This window comes from Micromesistius poutassou, assembly GCF_964030765.1.
Source record: "Micromesistius poutassou genome assembly, contig: SCAFFOLD_6139, whole genome shotgun sequence".
NCBI classification, from domain to species: domain Eukaryota; kingdom Metazoa; phylum Chordata; class Actinopteri; order Gadiformes; family Gadidae; genus Micromesistius; species Micromesistius poutassou.
Window position 1 is genome coordinate 177 of NW_028180615.1, and position 12,052 is coordinate 12,228.

Sequence of the window (12,052 nt, forward strand, 5' to 3'; positions counted from 1 at the left end):
CCCCCCCCCCTTGCGACTCCCAGAGCCATCGGGGGAGACGCACACGCACGTCTCTGCCAGCGCCCCCCCACCTCCGTGAACTCCCTTTCTTCTTTTGTCTTGCTGTTTGGTTTACCCTCTGTTCAGATGACACACACACACACACCTCCCTTTCCCCCCGCCCCCATCTCACTTGGCTTTGACCTTTGACCCTGTCCTAGTCGCGTTCCCCCCCCCCCCCCCCCGTTCCTTCCCGGTGTCGCTAACCTGTGTTGTCTCTGTTTGCACTAAAGCTTTGCCGGAGGAAATCGGCAGAGAACTGCCCCAAGGTAACCTGCCCCCCCCTGGCCCCCCGTGCTCGTGTCTGTCCACCCCCCCTGCCCCCTCCCCACATCCGCTTCCGCGCCCACCCGTCCATCCATCGTCTTATTGTGCCTTAGTTCTGTTACATTTTGGTTCTGTGTTACGTTGTGGTTCTGTTACGTTGTGGTTCTGTGTTACGTTGTGGTTTTGTGTTACGTTGTGGTTCTGTGTTACATTGTGGTTCTGTGTTACATTGTGGTTTTGTGTTACGTTGTGGTTCTGTTACGTTGTGGTTCTGTTACGTTGTGGTTCTGTGTTACGTTGTGGTTCTGTGTTACGTTGTGGTTCTGTGTTACGTTGTGGTTCTGTTACGTTGAGGTTCTGTTACGTTGTGGTTCTGTGTTACGTTGTGGTTCTGTTACGTTGTGGTTCTGTTACGTTGTGGTTCTGTTACGTTGTGGTTCTGTGTTACGTTGTGGTTCTGTGTTACGTTGTGGTTCTGTGTTAACGTTGTGGTTTTGTGTTACATTGTGGTTCTGTGTTACGTTGTGGTTTTGTGTTACGTTGTGGTTCTGTTACGTTGTGGTTCTGTTACGTTGTGGTTCTGTGTTACGTTGTGGTTCTGTGTTACGTTGTGGTTCTGTGTTACGTTGTGGTTCTGTGTTAACGTTGTGGTTTTGTGTTACATTGTGGTTCTGTGTTACGTTGTGGTTTTGTGTTACGTTGTGGTTCTGTTACGTTGTGGTTCTGTTTCGTTGTGGTTTTGTGTTACGTTGTGGTTCTGTGTTAACGTTGTGGTTCTGTTACGTTGTGGTTCTGTGTTACGTTGTGGTTCTGTGTTACGTTGTGGTTCTGTTACGTTGTGGTTCTGTTATGTTGTGGTTCTGTGTTACATTGTGGTTCTGTGTTACGTTGTGGTTCTGTTACGTTGTGGTTCTGTGTTACATTGTGGTTCTGTTACGTTGTGGTTCTGTGTTAAGTTGTGGTTCTGTTACGTTGTGGTTCTGTTATGTTGTGGTTCTGTGTTACGTTGTGGTTCTGTTACGTTGTGGTTCTGTGTTACATTGTGGTTCTGTTACGTTGTGGTTCTGTTACGTTGTGGTTCTGTTATGTTGTGGTTCTGTGTTACATTGTGGTTCTGTGTTACATTGTGGTTCTGTGTTACGTTGTGGTTCTGTTACGTTGTGGTTCTGTTACGTTGTGGTTCTGTGTTACGTTGTGGTTCTGTTACGTTGTGGTTCTGTGTTACATTGTGGTTCTGTGTTACATTGTGGTTCTGTGTTACGTTGTGGTTCTGTTACGTTGTGGTTCTGTTACGTTGTGGTTCTGTTACGTTGTGGTTCTGTTATGTTGTGGTTCTGTGTTACATTGTGGTTCTGTGTTACGTTGTGGTTCTGTTACGTTGTGGTTCTGTTACGTTGTGGTTCTGTGTTACGTTGTGGTTCTGTTACGTTGTGGTTCTGTTATGTTGTGGTTCTGTGTTACATTGTGGTTCTGTGTTACGTTGTGGTTCTGTTACGTTGTGGTTCTGTTACGTTGTGGTTCTGTGTTACATTGTGGTTCTGTTACGTTGTGGTTCTCTTATGTTGTGGTTCTGTGTTACATTGTGGTTCTGTGTTACGTTGTGGTTCTGTGTTACGTTGTGGTTCTGTTACGTTGTGGTTCTGTGTTACGTTGTGGTTCTGTGTTACATTGTGGTTCTGTTACGTTGTGGTTCTGTTACGTTGTGCTTCTGTGTTACGTTGTGGTTCTGTTACGTTGTGGTTCTGTTACGTTGTGGTTCTGTGTTAACGTTGTGGTTCTGTTACGTTGTGGTTCTGTGTTACGTTGTGGTTCTGTTACGTTGTGGTTCTGTTACGTTGTGGTTCTGTGTTACATTGTGGTTCTGTTACGTTGTGGTTCTGTGTTACGTTGTGGTTCTGCTTTGCGTCGTGCCGTGGTTCTACGTCTCCCCGTCCCCACGGACCCTTTTCACGCTGGTGTCAGCAGGAGCCGTTGGGTTCTGCTGGGTTCTGCTGCGTGGTCCACAGAACCAGGAGAGCAGGTGGAATGGAACAGAGTTCTATTAACGGGAGGAGCAGCACCTGTGTTTGCACGGCCTGAAAGGGGACCAGTGCATCCTCATTTCATCCATTTCTCGTGTCGCTTTCCCATTTCTCTTGAGGCATCTCCGCCCGTGCTGTCTGTTTTAACTTTGGCGGCATTCTCTCTCTCTCTCTCTCTCTCTCTCTCTCTCTCTCTCTCTCTCTCTCTCTCTCTCTCTCTCTCTCTCTCTCTCTCTCTCTCTCTCTCTCTCTCTCTCTCTCTCTCTCTCTCTCTCTCTCTCTCTCTCTCTCTCTCTCTCTCTATCAATCACGTCTCCTCCCCAGAACGAGCTGCCAGACACACACGCCAAATTCCACGTGCTGTTCCTTTTCTTCGTGGCGGCCATGTTCTGCATCAGCATTTTGTCCCTCTTCAGCTACCACCTGTGGCTGGTGGGGAGGAACCGGTCAACGATAGGTACGTGTTCTCCAACACACAGACCGGAGAACCATTGAGGCGGAGCAGTCCATCGGGACTGTGTTATACAATTATTTGCATAGTTGATTCATTGATGTTATTAGTTTGATATATATTTTGTCTATAAAACGTCATAAATAATAGAACAATGCCTGTCACAAGTTACCAGAGTGAGAAGTGTCTTAAATGTGCTTGCTTCATCTGATGGCAGCCAAGAAACAATACGTGTTCATTTTATAATCATCCATGAAATATTTTGTATTTGTAATTCATAAGACTGAATGATTAATCGACAATCGACCATTCTCCGTTGATTGACTCGTGGTTGCAGCTCTACAGTCCATTGTGTGCTTGTGATTTCCTTTTATAATCTTACGTACAGATGTTCATATTCTGCGTCTCCCTGCGTTTCTCCATCAGAGGCATTCAGAGCCCCGGTCTTCAGGACCGGCTCCGATAAGAACGGCTTCTCTCTGGGCTTCCGCAAGAACGTGGCCCAGGTCTTTGGGGACCAGAAGAAGTACTGGCCACTGCCCCTCTTCACCAGGTGAATAACGCTTTCGTATGTGTTACGACACATAGTATAAAACGGGTGGCTTAAATCAAGCGATCTGATTGGTTCCTAACTGTTGTATAATGAGCGTATACACACAGCTATGACGTCCGTTCAGTTTACAGAGTTCGTATCACTCCGCGCCTAACTTGAACTGCTGTTTAGTTATATATAAAAGCAATAGCATAGTTTACTGAAGCCTAAAAATATGTTGATTGATGCAGAGGGTGGAAATGTTGTAAAGCAATAGTCACACGCTGAGTGTACTGCTCGATAGGCTAAATTGCCGGCGAACCAAGCTACCGTCTCTAGCCTTCTCTCTGAAGGACGCTACAGTGTGTTGCATAGCAACCGCCGCACACTTTGCAGGCAGCCAGGAGGGACTACATTTTTGTATTTGTTTAAAAAATGCTTTTCCGACTTTCTTGTTTTTTTCAAAATTGAGGGTGTCTATGACTTTCATTTCACCATACTTACATAACCATTTTACACAATAGACATTCCACAGCCTGTCGTGATCTATTGCTTAAGTATAGAATATATGTCAGTGGTACAAAGCATTATAGCATTAATTCAGCCTTTTTCCTGATATTTATTTTAAAATCATTTATTGTGTGAAACAACAAGGAGTTTGTCTTAAGCTGACCCCACACTACAAGATAAATGTCCCGATATCGTGGCCGATTTGCCCCTTACGAGAATCGGGGTGGCGTTCCCATGGCAGCCGAATCGGGACGAAAATCGGCCAAGATTATCCTGTCTGCCGTAGTGTTCTAAGATAGAATCTCATAAACTTAAGACCACCCAATCTCAAAATCGGGGTTATCCAACATGTTAGATATTTTCGGCATGTTGAGTGTGTAGTCAACATAATAGCGACGCACGCACACACAAACACACGCGCAAAACACACACACACACACACACACACGCTGACCCGAGGGTGCTCCATAATGCCATCACATCACAATGGAGAGTCACCATCGTGATGCCCCCTCCCCCGGCGCCTCACTTTTCAATTTTCGTTTCCAAATATTTATTTAAAAACGAAAATATCTGTTTTAGTGCGTGTGTGTTAAATTAAATGGTTTTATATCTTAAACAAATTCCGTTGCAAATAGGAGGCGCGCAGCATCAATATCCTAACTAAAAAAAGTAAGTCGGCCAACACAGACACATTTTGCAGATTGTAAATTGACATGAGACATTGTAAACGTTCACAATCCTGCTCTATGCTCTGTGATATTTAGTTTATCATCATTTCTATTAACTTCTGCGAGGCGCATAAAGTGGTCATGTAGATCGGTCGTCTGCCCGTCTATTGCGCGTATCACACATGAGCAGATCTTGCACACAACGTCAGTCGTGTCCCTTGGCTGTCCTATTTGTTGATGTTGTTATTGTCATGCGTGTTCTGGTTATTTGCGCATGATTAAACATGAGTCTTTATATGGCGATAAAACAAAGCTTTGTTGCGTTTTTTTTCCTTCTTTTTGAAGTGGGGATTGGGGGTGCGGCAACCCGGTTGGGACGTAAAGGGGGTGCGCAGGAAAAAAAGTTTGGGAACCGCTGCTCTAGATCTACAATCTCTTGTCTCTCGATCTCTTGTCTCGTGCTGGATGACGCAGCCTACACGGCCGAGAATCGGATAAGATTATCCTGTAGTGTGTGGTGTTCCGTCTTGTGTTCTAATCTTATGTAGGATCGGAGAGCAACAAATCAGCTGCGATTCTCGTTATGTGTGTGGTGTACTCTGACTCAAAAATCGCATAAGATTAAAAAATCGTGTAGTGTGGGGCAGCCTTTAAAGGTCCCATGACATGCCACCAGAGTGTGACAAGCCATTACAAGCCATTTTGGAAATCTGCCCCTTATGACATCACAGGTGGGCGTGTCCACCTAGATGTGCGATGGATAGATGAGCAACGTTTGCTACAGTCCACTGGGTAGGCTGGTGGACTGATCTATCCAACACACGTCTAGGTGGACACGCACACTTGTGATGTCATAAGGGGCAGATTTCTACTAATCACACCGGTGGCTAGTCACGGGACCTTTAAGGATGCAATAGGTGTCAGGATTTCAACTAGCTGAGTGTTGAGGTGTCCCTGAGCAAGGCACCTGACCCTAACTGCTCCCAGGGTCAATATTGTAAAGTGCTTTGGATAAAAGCGCTGTATAAATGCAGTCCATTGACCAAATAAGATGCAGTGATACAATGTCTAAAAGGAGGAATAAATACATATATTGCACCCACTTTAGGCAAGGCAACTTTATTTATATAGCACTTTTCATACACAAGGCAGACTCAAAGTGCTTCACATATAACATTGTCATACAATAAAAGAAAATAATAGAGAAGTAAAAAAGTAAAATAGATAGATAGATAGATAGAAAATAAAGGCAAAGTTAAAAAAAAAAAGCATTTTAGAAAGTGCAATGTATTTAAGATCAACAGTCTCTGATGCCCACGTCGGGACTCCGACCCGACCTAAAGGAACGTGGTCCTTACTTTATAAATAGAATTGTAAATGTACATAATGTGTCAGCCTAACCCTAACCCTGCCCCCCCCCCCCCCCCCATGGCCTTCTGCAGCCAGGGCGACGGGTTGATCTTCCCCACCCGCCTGGTGAGCGCTGACCCAGAGCAGGCCACTGGCTCCCAGCACCCTGAGCCCAGCAAGAGGTAACGGCCCTGGAGGAAATTATTAAATATTAGGGGTGTAACGATACGCGCGTTAGTACCAAATTTTTTCGGTACGGTTCGATGCACGTTTCATTTCGGTACGTACCGAAGAAAAAAATGAAAAATAAAATATATTTTTTTAAGAATAAAGTTTTTATTGATTATCACACACTCTGTGAGTGTCTTGTCTTGATGTCCTGATGTTTTGTGTTGAGGACCACAATGGAAATAAGTCCTGGACTTTATTGTGTATTATCCTCAATTGTATTTGATGTCTTTTCATTTGTGTTAGGTTTGATACAATTTAATAAATCAAAATCAAATTGTTTAATAAAAATAAAATAAAAACTGCTGTACCGAAAAACATACCGAACCGTGACTTAAAAACCGAGGTACGTACCGAATCGTGACTTTTGTGTATCGTTACACCCCTATTAAATATGAACCATGGATGCTATATTTTAATGGTTTGCTGCATTTTTTTTTGCAACGAAAGAGGATTAACTTTCAAATGGTTTAAAAAAAAAAAAAAAAGGTTATTAAATGTTGTTGACCATTGGCTGCCAGCTCTCTCTCAACCACGGGTTGGACGATACGCAATGAAACATCCTAACGATGAACCACTCACCCTGTTCCTGTCTGTTTGTGGGGGGGCGTGTGCCTTGCAGTGCGGCTGAGGTCCCGGCCAGCCCCCTGAGCGAGTCCCAGAACCACCTGCTGAGCAACGACCTGCACGGCAACCACGCAGCAGCCGGCCACCTGGCTAATGACACCCTGAAATCAGGCAAGACACACACACACACACACACACACACACACACACACACACACACACACACACACACACAGTTAATGGGCTGGCTAATGTTTGAAGCACACTGTGCCTGCCTGGATGTCGGCTGTGGGTTTCCCTCATACGTTTAACGCTGTCCCCTCTCTGCACCACAGTGGGAACGGACAGCATCACCATATCGTTGGAGAGCGAGTCCTAACCAGGTGAGACTGGTGACGCATGGTCGCTGATAATCTTGTTCCTGTCATCATTATTATTATTATTATTATTATTATTATTATAGGTAAAAGGGGTAGTCTCTGATTGGTGGTAAGAGGTAACTCATAGGAGCCTCAGGGACATTCCTGTGAATCACATTGAGGTTGACGGCGTCTTACAGCCAGCCTGACTCCGTCACATCATGTCGCCCATTTGTAAAATAATGTGTCCACCCTTGTTCTTAGCCATTGTAATTCATTCAGTGCAAATCGCATGCATGCAATAATAATAAGTTCCCCCTGCACTTGAGTTCCTGTTGACATAAGTAAGGTTCTTGTGAAGGTCCTACGGCCCAGTCAGCCTGTAAACCAGCCCGCCACTGTAGGCCTGCACACAGACCATGTTTACCCAAGACGCCTGCAGGGAGTGATTAGGGGGAACAAATCTGGCCTGTGTTTGCGGACATCTTAGTGTGTGTGTGTGTGTGTGTGTTGTGGCACACCTGACCTTGTTGAGTGATCCGCCTCCTCCCCAAACAGGACACAATTTAAAGGGGAAAAGCCAAAACGGTCAGTTTATTCCAAATCATATAAAGTCTCTCGCTGTAAAACACAAAAGAAGGAAAACCCTTGGAGGAATCGACGGTCCCAGCCGGTCTCTCCGTACACTAGTAGCCATATGGCTGGGAGAGCCCTGGAGGAGTGGAGGAGCTATTTCAGCCCTGCTTCTCCACCTGCTCCACAGATGCTCTGCATCTCCTTAATTGGTAGCAGCTCGTGTGTGTGTGTGTGTGTGTGTGTGTGTGTGTGTGTGTGTGTGTGTGTGTGTGTGTGTGTGTGTGTGTGTGTGTGTGTGTGTGTGTGTGTGTGTGTGTGTGTGAGAACACTTCTTTGGCGTGCTGTTAACACAAACATCGTAAAAAGCCACTTCACCCCAGAAGCTAATGTGATGTTTTTTCTTTCAATTTTTTTTATTCTCTGTCACAGGAGAAACTCCTCGGCCATTTTTCAAAAACGATGCCTTAAGCGACACAACACCATCACCATGGAAACGGTCTCCCAGCACATCCTCCATCTGCACAGATTCATCCCCGCATCACCCTGGAGATGCGTCCCATCATCCCCACCGTGCTGACCCAGTCAGGGCAGTGGCACCCCCCCCCCCCCCCCCCCCCCACACCTGCACGTTGTCCAGATACACATACATACGCTGTTTGTATTAATGAGAGATATATAGATATATCTTTATGTAGATATGTCTTTATGTATCTATAAAGATGTATATGTCTGTATCTATATCTAGAGTTTTATATATCTCTATCTTTTTTTCACGCTTTCTGCTTGTGACACCTCACGACTAGGACTGATGTCTGGGGTGGGGGGGGGGGGCGTTTGAGCCCAGGAACCCCCCCCCCCCAGTGTCATCAGAGAAGGGGAGTGCTGGCCCAGAGATGAAGACTAGCTGGAACTCAACAGTCTTCTACAGGTTGTTGCTGTTTTCGTTTTTTTTTTTTTGCTGCTGATTTTTTTTTTTCATTTTATTCTCTGCTCATTTTTTTTTTTCTTTTATAATAATTTTCTTCATGGACCGGTGGGTCGTAATGGACGTTTACAAGGAACAATGGATTTCGTTATGTGTGTCATTTTTTTTTTTTTGGTTTGCGGCTGTGCGTGGACTGCACCTTGCAGACCTGGACTATACCAAACCGTTATTGGAAGGGGGGAGGGGTCTCGACTCGCGTGGTGTTTTTAGACGGAGCGGCACAAGACGGCACGGTTGCACTTTCTGGATTTGAGTATCGATGTCTTATCAAACAAGGTGCTTCATTTTTGGATTTTGTGATTCATGGCGTGAGTTGGGTGTGACGCAGCAGCTGTTGTTTTTGTTATTTTTTATAACTAACAGGAACTCGACGAATCTGCTGTACGTATTGCGGTGGGAGGATCGGTTTACATATATTTTATGTACATTTGCTGCTTTTTAATATCGGACCTTTCACCTGGGAAAACGGCCTCCAGCATGTTTAAGCGACGCTATGCTGAATGGGGACGGATATTTTCTTTACTATTATTTTTTTTCTTATGTTCCATTCAGTCATCACGTCTCTTCAGGCTCACTTTTATACAGCCCAAGGCTTCAACTTTTCTAGGCCCAATGCCGCTTGTTGCCAAATAAGGGCTGACCTACAGGGAGCTCCAACCACTGAAGTGTTTACAACATCCAAGCTTTACCTGTCCTCTCACCTCCACGGCCATTGTCATTCTTACCAAATGCGTTTTGTCGTCGCAGTGCAACGCATGTACCACGCCTACTTGCCGCCCTCTCTTGTTGGGAGCTGCAGGGATGCGTCTGCAGCACCGATGACGGCCAGCAGGTGGCGATATTACTCCTGGTATTCTGCCCTCGTTTCAAATGAATGGTGTTTTGTATCATATCAACAGCTGGCTCAGGGGTTCCTTCATACTCAGTCTCCTTAGGGACTTATACTTTAAATATTATTATTATAATGAGCGCTATGATCTTCACAACCAATTAACAAGTAGGGGATTGACGAGTGGAGATGTCGTTGTTGGGCCGCTTAAAAATGTAAAATTAATATTTTAGCTCTTGCCATAGCTTTACTGTTATACAGAGTTGCCAAATGCAGTTGTTTTATTTTTGTTTCGTGTTCAGTCTTTGTTTTACTCCCTTGCTCGTGGAAAGCACCAGAAAAATACAAGGGCTGCCTGGTTCAGTCTCTACATCCCCATTATCACATCTCTCCAAAGTGTAAAACCTACAGCGTCAAAGCCCCGCCACCGTCCGACCTGTCTGTTGAATATTACGTGTTCCATTTTCAAAGAAAAAAGGCTCAGTTGGTAGAGGGCCTCCCGCTCGTAACCAGGGAAACGGAGACACTTCCGCTTTACAGTGATATCTGTGTGACTTTCTCGTCTGTCAGGCTTGTGAAGTACTGGTTTAAAGTCAAATTTTGTGTGTGTGTGTGTGTGTGTGTGTGAGAGAGAGAATTTCGAAAGTGTCACTGTTGTCCTGAATGTATGTTCAGTCACGGCAACTCAAAACTAGTGATGTGTCCTGCAAGCCCCACCAACACCGCTCCCCAGTGATCGGAAGGTATTTCAGGGGTCTATAATTTGGTGTATTTGTTTTTTCCTCCGTTACCCAATAGATGTGTCAGCATTATCGAATCAAACGTTTTTTTAAATGGCGTAGCATTATTTGTTTTGGAGCGTTTGTAAATTGTTTCCAGTGTGGGGAATAGTCTAGTCACTCAGTTTCCGATGCTGGGAACAGAACATGTATCCCCTTCCACCAATTGAAAAAAAAACCTTTTATCTCTGCCCAGAGACTAAGGTGTGTGTGTGTGTGTGTGTGTGTGTGTGTGTGTGTATGTGTATGTGTGTTGGCTTGTCTTTGGCAATAATTATTTAGTGCAGCCATGCCTTTTAGTGTGTGGCTGGCTGTAAACATGTTCCCAATGTAGGGGCTTTCAGTTTTAGTTGCTCTCCATAACATCAGATTGTTCAAAGATCAGCTAGACTCTGTTTGTCCATCATCAGAATAACTGAAGCCATATAAAGGAAGACTCCTGTAATAAGGACGGACATTTTTTGGTCTAATATCAGTGTTTTTATTTTATTTGTTTGATGTAGCCTAGTGAAACCATGCTTATTACCATATATATTGTTTTTGTGTGTGTGTGTGCGCATGTGTATGCGTGCGTGTGTGTGTGTGTGTTAAAGTTTTGTTAAAAAACGACTGCATATATATTTTCTTTTCTGATTAATTTTCTGTATTTTGTGAATGTCATATATGCCTCTACATTAACGTAAACATAACAATAAATGTTTTGTTTTTTTAACTTCAGGCTAATGTCGCTTTGTAATCCATTTCAAAGAATAAGATCAAGTGCCGGTTCAAATCAAATTCAGAAACTCAGTCCTTTGCAATCGCAACGAGATAATGTAAAATCTTTTGTTACTTGAACAAGCAGACTTAAAAGGGGCCTTAGTGCTTATTCCTCACAAATGTTCAGCCTTTAGACTTTGTCCCTCCCGGTGAAGCATATGTTTCTACAAAGTGAACGCTGTCAGGGTTAGACTGACATGTGTTTGAGGATTCATTGGATTGGATAATCTTTATTGTCTCAGGGGTGTAATTTCGTTTGCAAACAGTAGTCAACAATCCCACACATCATCAAATAATAGAGACGTAAATAGATTTAACATACAGGTGATGTCTATATAAATAGTTTATAAATAAATCTACTTTCTGGAGCAAAAAAACAGTGTGCAGGCCCTCCTCTCATATCTAATACTATTGTCTAGCACATGTGGATTACCTTTGGATGTGCGCACCACCCCTCTTTTTAATCCATATATAACTGGAATGAGATCTAGAACACTAAGACTCCATCAGTCCTTTGTTTAAGTGTCCTTTGTGAAGTAGTTAAAGTGTGCACATCAACCCAACGGCTCCCAGAACTAGGGGTGTAACGAACGAACACTAAAGTCACGATTCGGTACGTACCTCGGTTTTTAAGTCACGGTTCGGTATGTTTTTCGGTACAGCAGTTTTGTTTTGTTTTTTTAGGATAAAAACACAATAAAGTCCAGGACTTATTTCCATTGTGGTCCTCCTCAACACAAAACATCAGGACGAGACAAGGCAGTCAGAGTGTGTGATAATCAATAAAAACGTTGTGGTTGCGCGCGGACACGATTGTTGACGGTGGGGGGGGGGGGGGGGGATGAGTAATGTGGGGCCGCCGTCGCGACGGTGGGGCCGCGCGATCCCAACAAGCATGCCGCTCCATCAAGCATTGGCCGGCCCATGAGAGGCCAAACGGCCCACGAGAAGCCAAGCGGCCCACGAGAGGCCGCGGCCCTTCTGGCATCTGCCCAAATACCAGACCGTCCAGTCCGTCACTGATTCTAGCAGACCCTCAACCGGACTGCTTGCATGGCGGTTCACCTCAGAGGCTCTTAATAAATATATCCAATATTGATTAAATTGGGGCCAATAATAGTCTTTTGGC

The 12,052-nt window shown here is 44.5% G+C and overlaps 1 protein-coding gene across 1 annotated transcript; it reads left to right on the top strand.

Annotated features, from left to right (window-relative positions):
• The first annotated feature begins 2,657 nt into the window (after nucleotides 1-2,657).
• Nucleotides 2,658-8,171, top strand: LOC311370646 (palmitoyltransferase ZDHHC20-A-like). The gene is made up of 6 exons (XM_084488988.1): nucleotides 2,658-2,784; nucleotides 3,205-3,331; nucleotides 5,934-6,023; nucleotides 6,692-6,807; nucleotides 6,972-7,019; nucleotides 8,001-8,171. Exons 1-5 carry the CDS (start codon nucleotides 2,712-2,714, stop codon nucleotides 7,013-7,015), a joined length of 450 nt encoding a protein of 149 aa, XP_084345114.1. The 5' UTR covers nucleotides 2,658-2,711; the 3' UTR covers nucleotides 7,016-7,019; nucleotides 8,001-8,171.
• The last annotated feature ends 3,881 nt before the right edge of the window (nucleotides 8,172-12,052 follow it).